Source organism: Vidua chalybeata, chromosome 4, assembly GCF_026979565.1.
Source record: "Vidua chalybeata isolate OUT-0048 chromosome 4, bVidCha1 merged haplotype, whole genome shotgun sequence".
Taxonomy (NCBI): domain Eukaryota; kingdom Metazoa; phylum Chordata; class Aves; order Passeriformes; family Viduidae; genus Vidua; species Vidua chalybeata.
This window is the reverse complement of record NC_071533.1, coordinates 34394062-34412891: the sequence shown is the minus strand read 5'-3', so window position 1 is coordinate 34412891 and position 18830 is coordinate 34394062. Positions and strand designations below refer to the sequence as shown.

Sequence of the window (18830 nt, the reverse complement as noted above, 5' to 3'; positions counted from 1 at the left end):
GCTACAAATCACTCCCTACCGGAGATGAAACTCATCATCGACAGTGTGGGTCCTGAGACCGTGGGAAAGAAGAGGCTACAGGTTTTGGCTACGAAGTTTGCTTCAAAAGAAAAAACAAAACAAAAAAAACCAAAACCCCTTAAAAGAACACAAAAAAAAAAAAAAAAAAAAAAACCCAAACCACCAAACCATACAGTTCCTTTGGTCCAAGACATGAACATGTAGACCTGGAGCCCACAATGGCAGCCTGTTTTCATACCACTGTGCATGCCTGGCATTGCACTACTATAGTCTTAAGAGTTTGAGAACTGTGGCATTAAGGGTTTTCTGGAAAGAGAAACCCTAAGAGAAGGATTAGGGGCAGCTGTTTCTGATCTACAAATGGAATGGTCAAATCTGTAATGCTCCATTAGTACTTCAGCTTCAAAAAGGCAGATTAATAATATTAGAAACAGTATCTACTATTTTCCAAGACTGCTACAAGATAGATCTTCATGAGTTATACAGGCTCAGAATCCAAATCACCTTTGGAGAGCAGAGATAAGCATGTACTTCTGCAACCCATGTATCTTCAGTGCTCAACATTTTCAAAGGCTTCATAACACTGGCATTTATCAGTAACTAAAATAAATTTAGTAAACTTTCCTCACCTAAAATACATAATCACTAGGTAAACCTTTGTGGCAGGAATTATGGCAGCCATCAAAACCAAACTGAAAATAACACAAATTGAGACACTATGTTTTATTAATACTCTTCCAGATTACATTTCTATTCCTAAAAAGAAAAATCAGGAATACATCTAAACCTAAGAACTCCATTACTGCTCAGTCCTAGGAATAGAACATGGTTAAGTTGGACCACTTCATTACTTTCTGTATACCTTAATATTAAAAAAAAAAGTCAAATAATACTAGCTCCAGCCAGATTGCATATTTAACACAGTAGGCTGTTAATCGCCCCACATCAATTTCCTGATAAAAATCCCTGATTAAGAAGTTTTTCCCTCTAAATTAAGTTTATAACATTCTCTGTTGGTTGGCTCAGCCACTGGATGGCATAGGAACTGCTCCCAGGTTTCTTGTTGCTTAGATTATCCAGCCTCAGGTGCACCATGGAACCACCATCTTTGGAGGTGGAGCCAGCAGTTTTCTCCTTAACACAGTCTGCCTCAAGAGGCCTGAAGAATCAGCTCTTGAAAAAAACAGGAAAGGTGGTTGTGTGTATCAGAAGAAGAAAAGAGGAATTCTCAATACTTTGGAGAGTTGATCCTTGAACTCAGCTGAGCCAGGTCCAGCAAGTGAGAAAACCACTCAAATCCCACCATGGGAGCAGGCACCACAGCACAAACAAACCAGACAATAAGCAAATCTCCACTGCAGAAGCTGTCCATAAATGCATCAGTCTCATGAATCATCCACTATAAAAAGTTCAGTGTCTCATCTTCAGCATTGTTTAACTAGAATTCTGTACATTATATACAAAAATGCACAAGGGTAACTGCTTGATGCTTCCAATCCTTGTTGTTTTGCAGCAATGAAAAATTTTAAAAACCAGAGTCTGGACTTATAAATAGTGCAGAAAATGCAAATGCTAAGAAGACAATGCCTCCTATGATTGTCACTGAAAAGAAAACACAAAACAAGAAGAAATTAGATATCAAAAATTATCTTCCATGACGCATTACAGATGTTATTTTTTTTTTAAATGTCTGATTCCCAAATAACCTTACTTAATTCATGCTACAAGCAATGGATGCTGTTTCTAGCTCAGTATTGGGATGCCCATATGCCAACCCACTGCCTAACTACATCTCCAAGAATATATTCTGGTCCACAGAAGGAAGCTTTGTTTTACTCATTACTTGAGCCAGTATAAAACTAGGTTAACACCTGCTGTTGAGTATTTGGCTGTACAGCAGAAAATAGGATAGGCTATTCTCATGCCAGAGCAAGCCATCAGCTGTGACTGACATATATTTTGCATTTTTTGCACATTTTAGGCCACTGTACTGAAAGTATAAAAAAACACTAACTGCTTGCAGTAGCCACAATCTACTAGAGGCTGGGAAAGAATTCTGGGAAAGCACCACTGTATATGTTTCCCAACTCTTTAAACAAACTAATGTGCTAGAAGGATCTTTGGTTTAATCTAAGGCTATTTCTGTGGCTCAAGATCCACATTGTGCTTGGAGCATATGAAACCATTGTTAGATTAGCATTTTGTCACCAATTTCCTCAGCAAACAAACACAACAGAGTGCATGTTTCACTTTTAGCTGTGAAGTTGGTTTTTTACCACCTCTGCAACTACAGAGCAAACATTCTGAATGAACATATATAGGAAACAGCTTCACAGGATTATTCTTGGGAGCAAGAAATTTCACCACATCATAGGACTGACAGTGGAAGCAAGCTGCAACCTAAGTTAAGGAAAAACACACAACCCAATGTAACCTTACTGGTCCTGCCTGTAGCAATTAGCAGGTATGGTTAAAAAAAATATGCCATACACAGTAGTTTTTATGGCTTTTAAATGGCTGGTGTAAGTCATTAGGATGCAATTCTCTTGCTCACCTAATGGTCTAGACTCAGAATTGCAACAGAAATTCTATTATCCACGGTCAAACAATAAATACTGACAATTTAAAATAGTGCATTTCCTTCCTCTGGTCTGCTAAAAGAAGTAGCTCATAGTGAAGCAAAACGAGGTGGGATGTAAGACAGACTCAAAAAAAAAATCCCCAAAAAACCCAAAACAAACCACCAGTTTTTATGAGTTTTCCAAAAGTTTTGAGAAACGCTGTTCCCAAGCATACAGCTCTTTACACCACAAACATTACCAGCATTACATTTTTTTGGATGGAATGAGTTTTCACTTACCAGTCCTAACAGAAATTTTTTGTGCTATCATTCTCCCTCCAATAACTGCTAAACCAGTGCACAGGCAATGTCCCACTGTTCCTCCTACTGCCACACCATAAGGGTCCTAAGGGGAAAAAAAACCCACAAAGGGATAAATCATCACTGCTGAAAACCCGCTAGTCCTACAACAACCTTGGAGCAGTGCTTTGATTCCCTGCTTGCAGACTGCCAAGCATGGAGGACACTGTCTGGTGATTCCTCTGCTCTGCTGTTCAGCACTGTCTTAAAGACTAGTAATAGTGAACATCAGCTGGTGAGACAGACTTAAATCCAGCCTAAGATAGTCACATATAGCATGTTTCATCCATGCAGCATCTTTAAGCTGTTAATTATAGATCCAGAAATCACTCCGCTGTAGTTAAACCAATAAGCAACCTCTAGAGGGAAGGTGGCAGCTGTTGAAAAACACACGCATCAGCTGAAAGAACATCAACCTATCTACAAAGAAAGAGTGCAATAAGTCCTTGAACTGCAAATGAAAGCTTCCAGCAGCTACAACATTTCAAGTTCTTTGCCCTCCTTCACCCACTTGTGCTCCACACTCTGCCCTGCTTCATCATCCAAAGAGGGAAGGCAAAAGCATGAAAGATCTGAAGTCCAGACGATAATAAATTATTCTATAATTTACTGTCAACAACAGCTTTTCACATCACTGAATAACAAGCAGCTCCTCAGTGTGTGAACAACTGCACTGCATAAAAAGGTTTCTCAGATCTCCGTAGAAATTACACAGCTAAGGACAGCATATGTCCCCGGCTCATCTCTATGTGACACTTTTAGTTCCAAAAGGAAAAAAAAATGCTGCCATCACCTAAGGAACGCATGAAACCTCAGAGAGGCCAACAGCAAAACTGCCTAAGAAATTCTGTTGTTTGAAGACAACACTCACTAGCCCAAAAGAACAAACACCACAAGCCAGTGAGAAAAGGTGGCAAGCACCAAGCAGTTGGCAGGTTGGAAAGCACCAAGAAGTGCAGGAAGAAGCAGGGCTGGGCCAGCAGAACAGGCCCCTAGAAGCAGGACCTGGAGTCCCTGGATATCCCTACAGTCAGCAATTACCTATACAGCCCTCACTGGCAGAAGTGGATCCCCCAATTCCATCATAATTATTCACTGATTTTGAAAGCCAGTATCAAGATACCTTCATTTTTTGTTCGGTAGCTCTCTTATGAACAGTTCATATTCTACAGGTACAGCCCACAGGCTTTAACCACAATGCTCAGCACTTCACAAACCAAACTAAAGAGTCTGACAGACATTTCCTAAGGGGACACTTAGGAAATGCAAACCAGAAGTCAACAATCTCCTGTAAAAAGATGGGCTTAAGCAACTTGCCTAGCAAATTGGGCAGAGGCTGTAGTGCTTCCTTTTTTCCCCAAGAACAATGATGTCATCCTCTCCTGCTGTTAGCTCTAAACATCTTCCCTACACTGTAACAGAGACAAGAGGTTCCTGCAGGTTACAGCCTTTCATTATCATACAGCCCTGATTTATCCCTAGGGAATGTCTGAAAGTGCACCTGAAAGAAGCATGAGTCCTACAGAAAAAAATGTAAATTATCTCAATGCATGAAAGAGCATAGGCAAGCTACTTATGTTTATTAAAAGCTGGACCATAAGCCTTCATCTTCCTTTAAGTGTAATACAGTTATATACACTCTAATCACCACAATAAATATAATATAATATAATTTACAGCATTACTTAGTGCCCAGCAGTTTTGATTTTATTGTCCTTCTGTACCCTGTACCATATTAACTCATATTTTTAACAAGATGTATCTGAGAAGGTTATCTTTCTAACAGTTTAAAGCTTGATGGAATGGAAGTATCTTTTAAAGTTACCCAGTTAAAACTGAATGACCACAAAGAGCAAAGGAACATCTCTTCTGTAACATCTCTCAACACTCTAACAAACCCCAATTGATGTCAGCTGCAGCTATTTCCAGAAATGCCAGTGCAGTCCCAATCATGTAACAGCAGTTTTAATACTACACAGAGCTTCAGTGCATTTACTGTCAGGTCTTGACACAAACTACATAAGGCACATCAAGGCAGCAGGTGTGAATCTGATACCTCCTGCAAGAGTGTTTTGTCTCTTACCTCTCATGGGCAACCCAAAGAAGGCAAAAGAACAGCAGGGATTCTGCAACACTCACCTCTCTGGCAGCCAACACTATGGTTGTTAATTGGGAACGATCGCCCCATTCTGCTAAAAATGTTAAAGTAAAAGCTTGAACAAAGATTGGTGAAATAAAGTGTAGCCACTTCTTCTGAGGTATAGTGGTGCCTGGCCCAGATTCCACATCTCCTGGCCCATTTAACAGTTTAGTTCTCTGAAGCTGTGGAGGTCAAGGAAAAAAAAAAAAAAACCAAGAAATAACCATAAAATTAAAAATGTCATCCAAACAACCCAAATGAAACATTTAACAATAAAGTTAGACATTTCATTTCTAGAATGTAATTAGCCACTGCTGCATTAAACATATTTACACAGTCACCATTACAAAAAAAAAATAGTAAGTATATGCACATATGTATGTATGTGGAAATATACACACATATATATAGCTGTAATCAGCTCTAATCTTTGATTATTGTCCATCTTGTACTGCTTACAATAGTGTCTGACCATAAAAAGAAGAAAAAGTAGAGCCAAAAATAAATGTTGGTGTCCTCTCTGTTAGTAATGCATTAAAAACATGTCAAAAACACCCGTGCTAAGCAGAAGATCCCTTCTCTCCTAAGAAGCCAGGCTTGCCACAGGACTGGAATCACCTGCTGAAAGAGCCTCCAGGGCTTCCATCCCATCTACCACACATTTTCTGTGTCAGTTTATCAGTCACAGACACATCTGAACACCCCAAACATGACAGTACTGCTCTGCAGCTTCGCAGCTGTAATTCTTCCACCAGCTGTAACTAACAGCAATTCCATTACTTACTTCCTCATCTTTTTTTTTAATTTCTGCTTGAACTTCCTCCAGCTCTTCCTGACCTTCATCTGGACTCATTTTCAAGCCTTCCCGAAGCATTCGGATGCCAAAGATTGCAAACAGTGCTGTTGATACATAGTATGTGTACACACGAGGAATAACTGTGGTGGCATAGCCAAACAAAACTGGAAAGAAAACAAATGTGTCATTAAAAAAAATAAGCATGAGGATCATAATTGTTTTTCCCACATCTAAGAAATGCTTGCTAGCAATGTCAGCAATCCAAATATCCACTGATAAATAAATATTGCATCTTTTGTTAGTTTTGTATAATTTTCTAAGTTTTTGGAAGATAACATGCTAGAAACTCCAACCATTACTGGTTATGCCAGAGACTGAAGTCCACTAAGACACAGACAATGCACTCCCAGCCAAAGCTGAGGTGCTGCTATTCCTGAGAGCCAGTCCAAACAACATTATCTTTCCTATCAAGGTCTGTGCAAGTCCTGTCTTTCTCCATACACACCATTAAACTACCATCTGTAATTGTGTTAGTCATAGTGTATCCCAGTTAATTCCAATCATTTCATTTATCAGATAAAGTTAGAATAAGATTTTCAACAAGGTAAATCTACCAGGCATATCTACAAATCATCCAGCTGGGTGAATCCATGTCTGTCTTCCTTTGCCAAGTGCACATTACTATTCCCTTGTCCCTAATATTCCCCACATACACACAATGTGACCAACTTTGATCTTTCTTTATTTCAAAGGCAGATCCCACTTATAGACTGAAAAGCAACCTTCACAGTGCATCTTTTAGAGGTATTGAGGGTGATTAAACTAAGCCAAAACTAGTTCTTAAACAAGAAATATGTATCCAGGACAAAGTACTTTGTTTTCACAAAGTAAGACCACTTAGCATTTTTGTCAGAAAAAGGCCTATAAAAATGAGAAGAAATAAAGAATCCACACCAACCATTCAAGGTTGTTTGGACCATGCACTCACAAATGTTTCTGCTACTTTATTTCACAACCAATTAGCTAAAAGGAAGCATATTACCATGTGTGCTTTTCTGTACACACCTTTTTAGTTGAAAAATGCACTCAAAAGTTACTACATGATCTAGAAATAATTCTGCACTGCCACTACCAGAAGTAAGAATGAGACCAGAATCAATCAGCCTTATTACTCATAAACACAGCACATATATACACATATAGCAGTACTATTTGCAAAGCTAAATAAACCAGGAGTTAAATAAACTTCTTTAAAAAGCCTGTAAATACTGCAAGAAAGCTAGACAAAAAGGCTATCTTTTTCCTAGCATTTCTTACATATATAAGCACAGACACAGTGAAATAATCAGAACTGTAAGACAGTTTATTTTGTCAAGCACAGCTTGAAAAAAACATCCCAAATAGTTTATTTGGAACTAAAGGGTTTAAGTGAGTATGTCTTCATGAAATCAAGGTGGTCAAATCCCCCAAGAATTTCCAAACTCAGCTTGTATAAAACAAGAGCAAGAGATAGGAGAAGGAAAGGGTGTGGGGGAGCAAGAACCAAACAACAAAACAAATTCCTTTCTGAAAAGGGAATAAACAATTGGGAATCTCTAAACTTGGGGATAAAAGCAGAAAAGAAAGCTTTTATGAGAAAGCATTAAAAAAGGTTTGAAGAAAGAATTTGTATAGAAAAAGAGAGCCATAATGGGAAGGAGAAATTACACAAAATGCAAGTGGAAACTGCTCTAACTAAAGCTGCAATAATTGCAGCAGTGTACACAGCAACAGCTACACACCCAAAAACCATTCACAGAAACACTTGCCAAGCAGCCTGCAGCAGTGAATTGGCTGTTTCCAGCGTGTATAAACCAATCACCACTATTTCAAGTATTTCTGAAATGGGCACGGTTAGAAATGAGCACACAAACTCTGTGCTGCATCTGATGTACCTGAAGGCTGCTCCATTTTACGGTCACAGCTACCTAAGTGCCCAGGGCTACAGGTTCCTCAAGTGCCACCTCATACCTTACTTGCCACTCCGGCCCCTCCATCTTCCACTTATGCAGCTCCCAGCACAAATCCGAACAGCTATGTGTGCAGGACTACAAGTCAGATGAGTAAAAGGTGTCATCATACAAAGAATCTTTTGCCTTAGGAGGAAAAACAGAAGCCACTCCCACATTCCCTTTAGGCACACTAATTTAACAGGAGCAAAAAAAAAAAAAGTAAACCAGTCCAAAAATCAAAGGAAGTGCTCAGGCTCTCCATCTCATTCCCCTTGAAGTCTAGGGAACACAAAGACTTCATTACAAGAAAGAGCCTAAATATTCCATCTGAGATTCCATGCTGTGCAGGAAAAACTTCACACTCTCCTCAAAACAGAAAACTGCATATACATAGTACCTGCATTCCAGTTAAGGTTTTTGGATAAATACATCCCCATCACTTCTTAAGAGTTAAAACAAAACGGAAAAACCAGAGTGCTAACCTGATAAACACGTCATCAGTCCCAGGGCAAGCATAGCACCAGCCAGTACGGTCAGACGGTTGTAGCGCATGGCCATGATGGCCGCGATGAAGAAGGTCTTGTCCCCCAGCTCTGACACGATGATGACCGATATAGCAGCCACGAAGGCATGAATAAAGCCCAAGTTAGTCTTGTCAGCTGACTCTTCACTGACAATGTGGACTGGAGCAACTAGCGAGGAGCCTTTCTGTAAGAAGTGGGAGGAGAGAGAAAAAGACAAAACAAATCCTCATCAATTAGGCTTGAGTGCTTAGTACACAGAAATACAAAACCTTGTATTTCCCCTGTCACACCATCCTGTGCAGAGTGACATTTTAAGCAGATACACCTCTCATGCTCATTAATGATCATTAACTAGTTCCTGGCTGCCACCCACCTCAAATTGCTGGTTAGAAAGAGGAATTGGAAAGAGGATCCTGCTGATTATTAAAACATTACTTCACCATGCACACTATTACCAGAACATGAGAACCACCATTACAACAAAACATGGTCAGCTCAGGTCCAATATTGCTGTCTTTAAAATTCCTACCCATTTTATCACCTTAACCGTGAACGATTTTCTGATATGAATATTAGTAAGTACCTCAAAATAAAACAGGATGGCTATGATACCTTTGGAAAAGAAGAAGCCCATTCAAAAATGGTCAGGATCATTTTCTTCCCTTGCAAAATCTTTGCATCTCAGATGAATTAAAATTTCATAGATTCACAGAATGGGTTGGACAGAACCTTAGCAATCATCTAGTTTTAAGACTCCTGCAGTGGGCAGGAACATTTTTCACTACACCAGATTGCTCAGAGCTCCATCCAGCCTGGCCTTGAACACTTCCGGGGATGGGGCACGCACTCACAATTTCTCTGGGCAACCAGTACCAGTGCCTAACCCCTCTCACATGAAAGAATTTATTCCTATTATCTAGCCTACATTTTTCCTCTTTCTGTTGAGCCCAAGCCAAATTTTGTGCCAGTTTTCATCAGCTTCTTCTGCACTTGCTCTATGTTTGCTGAAAACTAACTTTAAGACTCTCCAGTGGTGAAACCAGACCAGCACACTCCAGTTCCCATTCACTCACCTAAGTGTTTACTTCTACACAGAGGTATCTGTGATCAAAAGCAAGGCCCAAGACCTCTATACCGATGTTCACATCCCTGACCAGAGATGGCTGAGAAAGCTTGTTCCAGCACATCCACCAGCAGAGACAGCCCGCAGCGTGTTTTGACATGACGGCTTCCCAGCATTCCACTTTCAGCAGTGCTCCAAGTTTCCTGGTGTTGCCATTTAGCTCCCACGCTCTGTGTGACACACTGACTTCCCAGAGCTCCTTCACCTTTTGCAGCACTCTATGTTTTTTGGTTTGTGTATGTGACACCTGGCGTGTTCGATGTGCTACACCAAGCCACATGTCAGGAATTTTTCCGTCCCTCTGTGTGATCAGTGGAACTAGAATCCCCCCACCGAGAACACTGTTTAATAAGTTTTAACGCAAAGGAATTGATATTAATTGTTGAGAGAAAAAAAAAAACTGGCAGCTTTGGAGTAGCAACAAAGCCTGCTTTCAGATGCTTCTGCGGGGGAAAGGGAGCACTGACCCCTTTCCCATGTCGGACATAGATGTCCCTCTTTTAGGAGAAAAAGGGGAGGATGCGATGGCCCCGCAGCCCTCCTTTTTTTTCCGCTAAAAGCGGGAATTTCGGAGCCCGACGGCCTCCGGAAGGCGCAGCGCGGCGCCGGCCGAGCGCTGCCGCGGGGGGCACAGCGCGGGCAGCCGGCGCGGCCCGTCCCCGCCTCACCTCAGCCCGCGGCTCCGCTCCCTGCGCCGCCGGCGGTGGCGGCGGCTCCTTCTTCCTGCCGGGCTCTTCCTCGGGAGCGGCGCGGAGCCGCGCCGGGGCCGCCAGCAGCAGCGCGGCCGCCAGCAGCAGCGCGGCGGCCCGCGGGAGCGGCGGCAGCGGCGGCGGGGACCCCATGGCGGCCGAGCGCGGAGCTGGGGGGCGGCGCGAGCCCCGGTTCAGGGCGCCGCGTCACCGCCCGCGCCGCGGCCCCGCGCCGCCCCCGCCCGCGCCCGCTTCCTGCCGCGCGAGGACGCCCCGCCCCGCCCCGCCCCGCCCCGCCCGCTGCCGCCGCGGCCCCGCCGCTGTCTGCCGGGGGTGCCGGGGCGAGGGTCGCCACCCCCTCCCTCCTTCGGCTCCCGGCGTGGCGAGGCGACGGGCAAAGGTGGCTGTGCGGCGTTCCCGGGGAGCGGGCGCGTCCCTTCCCCGTTCGGGGTTGCTTACGGGCAGGGAAAGGGCGCAGCGGGAGGGACGGGCGGCGGCTGCGTGAGGCGGCAAAAATATCCGCATAGGAACGGCCCGGACACGTCTCGGTGGTGTATGCGTGACCCCAGCAGGCCCCGAGCACGGAATCACAGAACGGGTCGGGCTGGCGGCGACCGCAGCAGTCATCCCGTCCAACCCCGCTGCTCAAGCACGGCCACCCGGAGCGCACGGCACAGCGCTGTGTCCACCCTGTGCCGGCAGCTCCTGAACACCTCCCGTGAGGGAAACTCCACAGCCTGTCTGGAAAATCTGTTCCAGTGCTCAGTCACCTGCACAGTAAGTAAGTTCTAACTCCTATTCAGGTGGAACTTCCTGTCTATCAGTTTCTGACCATTGCCTTTTGTCCCGTTGGTTGGCACCACCAAGGCAAGCCTGAATCCATCCTCTTGGCACCACCCCCACCTTTAGATACTTGTAGACATTGATGAGTTCCCCTCTCAGTCTCTTCTTAGGATAAACAGGCCCAGCTGCCTCCACCTTTTCTTGTGCAAAAGAGATGCTCCAATCCCATAACCATCTCTGTTGCCCTTACTGGACCTGCTCCAGGAGCTCCATCCCTCTCCTGAACTTAGGAGCCCAGAACTTGACAGAGCACTCCAGGTGATGCTCTCCTTGGGGACCCCAGGATAGCAGTGTGCCCCGATGCTCTCCCCAGAGCAAGGAGAGAAATGTGCATCCTGAGGAGCTATAAAGTGATTGCTCATGTTTTTCAAATACATAAGCTCAATTTTGAAAAACCATACAAAATAGAAAGAGTGTAACAAGCTTTTAATTAGGCAATTCATAAGATATACTTCAGTGTATAAAAATACTTCTAATACACAAAATAATGTGTGCATGTAAGTAGACAACATGCTGAAACACCGGCACTCATACCACCTCATCACTCAAACTGATCATTCACACCAGTATCATGAGAAGGACCAAAATATTCAATAGTTAAGTGCAAAAAAAGTCCCTGTGCTGAGTGACATCATCTCCCCAGTAAAGAATTTCTTTGCAATGCTTGCCAGGACTTTTTTGTGTGTGTGCTCTGCCTTGGCAGTTCATTGTATCTGTTTAGAAACCAGTGTAGTTGTGGTCATGGTCATCGTGCACAGCTGTCCCCTCTAACACACGAGGGACACAAATAACACACTAAAAAGACAACAGAACCACAACAAAGAACATTAATTTTCTGCAAATTCTCTTCTACTGTCTTTTACTCAGAGGACCTTCCACCATTTTCCCAGTTTAGGGATAAAGCAGTCTTCATCAATGAACAAAACCACTTTGGTGCAGAGGAGATAATGCAGCGAATGGGTCTGTTTATCTCCACTGCTGAGCATGAGTCACTCCTCCACCGCAGCTTTCTCCATTGTTTTTTGTGCTTACAGTTGTAAAGCAGTGGCTGGTTTTCATTGTCACCAGGGAAGCACAGAAAGATACACAATTTGCCTCCCTCTGAAGTGATTTGAAGAAGAGACTTGGAAAGAAATATGCTTAAATATTAGTCAAGACATGAAATACAGTAGTTCAAATTATTCCCTCCTTTCAGTAGTTCTTTTCACATATATAAATTTGAACTTGCTGCACAACAGCAGGTGTTTTATGCATAAGATATAATTATAAAAGAGGAAAGACACAATTAGCATCTCTCCACTTTGAATTAAGGTCTTCAGTAAATCTTTTTTAGCTTGCATGATATGCACAGACCTTACATTTCCTAAGAAATTGGTCACATGGATGAGATTATCATTAAAATTATGGGCTTTTGAGGTAGAATTAGAGAAAGTGTGCAACTTTACCTTGGTTTTAATAAACCATGAATCTCTTATATTCCTAGTTTTCATGAAAATACTTTAGAAAAAAATTCTCTAAAAAACAAGTGGTATAAATGCTTTTCGATGCTTTGGGTAGGAGCTGAATTTTTTCTGATAAAACTCATGACACAAAACAGCAGCCAGTGCCTGGTTAAAAAGGACATACATCACTACACACCACCATGTCACATTGTGAATTCCAAGTGTGATGGCCATAGAAACATATATGAGGAGCTCTGCAAGATAGTGAGGGCAAGAGACACTCTCAAACCAGTCCCCAAAAGGTACACTGTGGCTCAGACTTACAACCTTTCCTGCAAGCAAACAGAAAGAAATTAATTGGGAAGATGCATTAAACAAACTTTTCTTCTCACAATTACAGAACAATATGTTTATTAATCATCATCATCCACCTCCATCTGATCTGGCAGCTTTACACTTAATGAAATAAGATGCCACCTCTGGCTGCGCAGAGTATGGAAAGCATGTCTATCCTTTAGATGTTGGAAGATAGAGCTTCATTTTAAGTTTTACAGAACTATATATACAGACATACCACACCCTCTCCCCCCAATTCAGCCATCCAAACAGCCTCATTTAATCTACACGCTACAGGAACTGAGAAACACTCATGTTTAAGGTATTAGAAGCTACAGAAGCCTATCGAAACAACCAGAAAGAAATACCTAAGTAAACAGTTGAAAGAAATGAAACATCTTACCTGATGTGCTTTTTCTAAGATTAGCTAGAATTGCAAGGCATCTATGTTGGTGAAGAGAGGCCCAAATGTACATCATAACTCCTATGATGTGATACCAGCAGATCTGCACGGAAAGCTTTTTTCCTGAATGGAAACGTGTTTTATTAATATATGGTCAGGAAGTAACTTCCCAAGCATCATCCCAAAACACTATATACATTTTTTCAAATGTTACTGTCTTACAAAATTCTAGTAGTGAACCTCTAATTCCTTGAAAGAGGCTTTGAAATTCTGTATTATTTGAGTGCCCAGGTAGTAGCTCATTTCCCTTGACTGCTCTATACTAAAATACCTAGTTATTAATCCAGCAGCTTGAAATACAGTGTGATGTAGAACAACATATAATTGGTAGTCTAAGACTTCAATATTCAACACTGTTTGTAACTATTATTATCCTGATTAAACACATTGTCATGGCTCAGGTCAACATGCAAGCACACAGTTGTCTTCCCCACAGCGATAGACATACACACACACACATCTATATACCACGCCCTGCCTGACGTGGTTCAAAGTGCTTAAAAACTTCATCAAACTTGGTAATGACTGCCTCACAAAAATTAATCACAGGAGTGCTACAGCTAGCTGATGGTTCGTCTATGCAGGGGATTTAGCAGCTCAATTGTGAGACCCAGTGGAATGTGTTGGCAGAAACAAGTCATATAATAGAAATTTCTCATGTATTAATGGAAGAACATTATAGTACTAAAGGAAAGAAGACACTGCCTGAGTCAAGGCAGAGCAGTGGCAAGTTCACCGTGGAAGAAAAAGGAGGTGGCCAAGACAGCCTTGCAGACTCAGCTTGCAGGAAAGCTTATAACAAAAAAACAACTCTTCAGTTTGAGAACTGAAACTGTGTAGTGGCATTTGAGAACTAGTACCTATTACTGTCCTTCACAAAGCATATGATCTATATCCTTTCAGCAAATAACCATGACAGTTAACGTGAAAGTGTGTCCCTGTCTGTGTTTGTGTATAATGCTGGCTGATTGTATGATATACTGAAATGTAATTACTTTGAACTATGCCAGGAAGTACTTTTATGTCTCATCAGTTAACACACTTCTCATACAAGCAGCTCTCTGTGAAACTGCTTGCCACAATGGAAACAAATGAGAGCAAAACTGCATCTAACTAAACATGATAACTAAGCAGGCACTTACCATTCCTGACATTAGTAGGCACTTGACACAGCACAGTTGAGCCAACAGCAATGTAGTAACCAAGTCCAAAGCAATATTGCACAATATGAATGACACCACTGGAAAACACACTGGTCCAGAGGCATTCTGCAAGTCTTCGACAGCTATGCAGCCAAAGGAGCAAGAGAACCAGGAGTGCAGAGAAGTGCTCACTATCTGCTTACAGATAAAAACCAGCAACTTTGAAATAGACTGGAACTATTTAACCCTGACAGTGCTTCAAAAAGACTGTTATTCCCTCTTCCCACAGCAGAATTTTACCCTCGTTTTAAATTAACTGGGAAAAATATTTGTACAGGTAAGGCACTGCTGATCAGAGCAAGATTTCTTCCAGAAGGTGCTAGTGGCCTTTTCTGTTAAAAGGACTGCTGAAAGCCAGCATATTTATGGATATTTCTGTCTTCAATAATGAGAAAGGTACTTGGTGTACCAGAAAAGTAATTTGGACCATGGTTGAAAAGCAACCAATGAAGTAGCACTTGGATACAAATTCAGTATCCAGATTTTTTATTTATATGGCTGCATTATAATATCTGGAATACTTGCCCATGTCCTTGTTCTGAGAATCTCTGCCAAGAGCATGGTGCATGTCCTGAATCCATGATGGGAATGACTCTCCAAAGAACTCAGCTCGGAAAAGACAGATCAGTAGAAAACCATTCCAGAGCACAGAAACCACATAAAAGTGAGTAAACCACCTGTGGGAACAAAAAAGGGTTTTCATTAATATTCTCATCATTCCTTGGAAATGTAGCTGCAGGACATGCGTGTCTGATGGGGAGTACATTCCATTTTGGTGCCCACATCAAATTAGAGAACTCAGGACTTCAGTGGTACCAAGCAGGAATAACCTTAACACATTTCACCCCAGTGAAATGCTGCCTGGAATAACCTCTAATTTACCTTACCTTACTAACCATAGCTGCACTAAAGAGGAGACAGTGTAATCCACACATTGCAAAAGTATTCCTCAAGGCTTACAACTAATTGTGATGTACATTTTCTTTATAATTTTCACCACTCAAAGCACATCCAGATTGGTTTTCTGCTTATTTCCAAGCTGCTGCACCTCACTGCACTCCCACTTTTCTCAGTTCCAGTGGGTGCATTACATGACATGTTAAAATTCATCAAAGGAACCCAGAAGTAATTACCCTGCCCTACATTAAAATATCTGTCCTTCTGGAAATTCAAGGTCTGCAACATATAGAAAAAAAGCAGTGACCATCAACACTGCTGGGTGATTACAAGGCAAGACCACACATTTGTTTTTTTTAAGAAAACAAAGAATCTCCCAACCCCGTAATGCACTTATAAAAGCATATTGTGCATTACCAAAAAACAAGACATGACAATCAAGGCAGGTAAGTGGGCTGAGTTAAACAGCCTACAGCTGTTTACAATATCCAGCAATATACAGCTGTTTACAATATCCAGCTCAAACTAGGTGATCCAGTATTTCCTTTTGCTTTTAAAATTAGAAGTCCTTCTGGCAGTGAAGAAAAATCAGGACTTCTGGAAACATCGGAAAGAGATAAAATATGTCCCATGAGAAGACGCTGATGGCAATGACTTGACAATGTAACTATAGGTACAAAACTAGGATATACCTGTATAGTCAAGTGAAGACCATATTTCTGTTGAACATGCAAACTCTTCTCTTGGGCAGTGAAGGGGTACAACACCCTTGCTTAGTGAAACCAATGACCCCTCCCAGAGCAGCTCAGGTATCTCTTAAGAGCACAGAAGAGACCTGAATCACAATGGCAGCAAGTATCCCTACATGCTTCAGAGCACCTCGCCCATTAGCAGCTGTCTTTCCCTATAGATTAGAGCTTCTCCTCAGTTCCTTCTCCTACAACGTAGAAACTGCAACTGCTAATTCTGAACAGCACAACTAAAATTTAACCACCCTCCCTCACTTTCTAAGACAAACATAATTTGTATATTGATAAAAACTGACCATCACCTCCAAGTTTCAAGCTCTTTCCTGCAGTCCTCTTACTCAGTTGACTCATATCTTGTCACTTGCCAGGAAACTTTCTCCACACTTTGATTTTTGCTACTAGCACACAAACAAGCCCTGGCAACTTAAAAGAGACACACCCTTCGAGCTTTTAGCATTTCTAATTACACTGGGGATATATCTGACCTACAGATCAAACCAGCACTGCAGTTAAGTACACGTGCCATCCCTCCTCAAGGAGAGGAATTTTCACTATTTGCCAAACTAACCTGAAATGCAACACAACATTTTACAAGAAAGAATGGCAAAGTTAAAAACAAGCCCAGGCTAGTGAAAACACAATGCTTGTCTGGAAACAAGACACAGATGAAAAGAATAGAAAATACCTCGGTGGATCTTCTCTATTCCTTCAGGTAGAAGTGTTATGGATTCACGGATTAACTAACAGAATTGCTTTTTACATGTTGAGACCTTGAGACCCTGAAAAAGCACATTCTTCAGACACCAATCTCCCTAAGAAGGGGTGTTGGGAAACTTCTGCTGGAGAAAGGTCAACTCAGACAAGAACCTGCAGTACACAGTGATTAAGACAAAGCCTTTATGAATCCTTATTTTCACTCAGGGTACTGCACATTTTAAACACATCCCTGGGTATTTTCTGTATCATGGAGCCTGATAACCAAGATACTACATTACAACCTTTCCATGAATAACACGCTGTGTCACAAACCTTTAAACTTCTGATTTAAAAGCTTGGTATACAAAATGTGTCAGAGATTGTTACAATAGGGGAGATCAGAGCTTCAGGCTAAGTAGCCTCCCAGTCCTGTCCTGCCGGCCTTGGAAGATCCTGTCTGGTCTACGTTCAAGTCAAAAACTAGTTCTAGTCATGAATCTCAGCTGATTAAAAAAATAAGAAATCCCATAATATATAAAACCAGAAACATATAAATTGCTGTAAACGGGGGGGGGGGGGGGGGGCTTTTATGATTTCACTACACAGCTATTTAATTATTTCATTTCATTAAACATTTAAACATATACATATATTTAATTTCGTTTCATCAAACATCTGTTAAGATGGATTTGGATAACGCAGTGGTTCTTTTGCCTTATCGGAGACTTGTTCATGCAAGGTCTAGATTGATGTTCCCATGCTGTTATTGGCCACATTTCAAAAAGAAACCTTGAAGGAAGAAAGCAATGACTGCGAACTGGTGTAAAACAGTCGACCTGCAGCATGTTTGCACAGTCACAATTACTCAGGATTCCACGGTCCCAGGTGCTTGACCTGAGTCTTGCAGGGAGGTTTCTTTTGGAGACCTCGCATGCGACTGTGATTCAAGGGATTAGGTTTTTGTTTCGTTTTGGAGCACATGGATTCTGTATGACCGCTCGCAGTCTCTACGCTCCTCCGTTCCCCGTTTGCAGAACCAGAGCAGCACCTTGCAACACAGCTGAGCCCAGCTCTGTAAAACCCCGCCGTGCTCTCGGCGTGCGCTGCTAGTTCACTGCCGCGACCTCCGGCTGCGGTAACCGAGACGCGCAGGGCCGTCGCTGCGCGCCGCCACGGCGGCGGCTCCCGCCCCTCACCTCTTGGGCACCTGCAGGAGCCGCAGCCAGCCCGGGAGCTGCCCGCACCCGCGCTTCGTCTTCCCGTAGCGAATGAGGTCCTGGAAGAGGCCGGAGATCACCAGGCCAACGCCACCGGGCCGCGGCGCCGGGGCCCGCCGGAGCAGCAGCAGCGCCGCCAGGAAGGCGGCAGCCAGCAGGGCCCAGGCGGCGGCCAGCGCCGCCAGCATCGCCCCGGCTCCACTCCGCTCCGCGCCGGCTCCGGCCCCGCTCCGCCCCGGCCCGTTCCGCCCCGCCCCGACGGCGGCGCTGTGCCTTCCGCTTCCCGTCCTCGGGAAAAGCGGGGCCCCGGGCAGCGAGCGGCGCTGCGGGGCCTGGCCGCTGCCCTGCAGCTGCGCCCAGAGCAGCGCCGGGCTGTGCTGTCTGCCTGGGCTTCAGCAAAGCCTTGGACGCCGTTCCCCGCGCTAGTCTCCTGGAAAAGCTGGTGGCCCGCGGCTTGGACAGGTGTTCCTTCGCTGCGATAAGAACTGCCTGGATGGCCGTGCCCAGAGAGTGGTGGTGAATGGTGCTGCATCCAGCTGGCAGCTGGTCTCCAGTGGTGTTCCCCGGGGATGAGTGTTGAGCACAGTCCTGTTTAATATCATTATTGTTGATCTGTATGAGGGAGTGAGTGTACCCCCAGTAAATTCATGAGTAGCCAAGTGGATGATAGAGTTGATCTGCTGGAGGGCAGGAAGGCTCTGCAGAGGGATCTGGACAGGCTGGATCAACGGGCTAACACCAGTAGTGTGAGGTTCAACAAGGCCAAGTGGTGGGTGCAGCA

The 18830-nt window shown here is 43.3% G+C and overlaps 2 protein-coding genes across 2 annotated transcripts; both read right to left on the bottom strand.

Moving 5' to 3' along the window:
- Positions 1-729: 729 nt before the first annotated feature.
- On the bottom strand, positions 730-10357 carry TMEM165 (transmembrane protein 165). Its single transcript, XM_053941742.1, has 6 exons — positions 10184-10357; positions 8351-8576; positions 5866-6041; positions 5081-5263; positions 2882-2987; positions 730-1623 (listed from the first exon to the last, which is right to left on the bottom strand). Exons 1-6 carry the CDS (start codon positions 10355-10357, stop codon positions 1547-1549), a joined length of 942 nt encoding a protein of 313 aa, XP_053797717.1. The 3' UTR covers positions 730-1546.
- Positions 10358-11456: 1099 nt separating this feature from the next.
- Positions 11457-18260, bottom strand: SRD5A3 (steroid 5 alpha-reductase 3). Its single transcript, XM_053941281.1, has 5 exons — positions 18029-18260; positions 15012-15167; positions 14431-14621; positions 13229-13351; positions 11457-12821 (listed from the first exon to the last, which is right to left on the bottom strand). Exons 1-5 carry the CDS (start codon positions 18235-18237, stop codon positions 12562-12564), a joined length of 939 nt encoding a protein of 312 aa, XP_053797256.1. The 5' UTR covers positions 18238-18260; the 3' UTR covers positions 11457-12561.
- Positions 18261-18830: the final 570 nt, after the last annotated feature.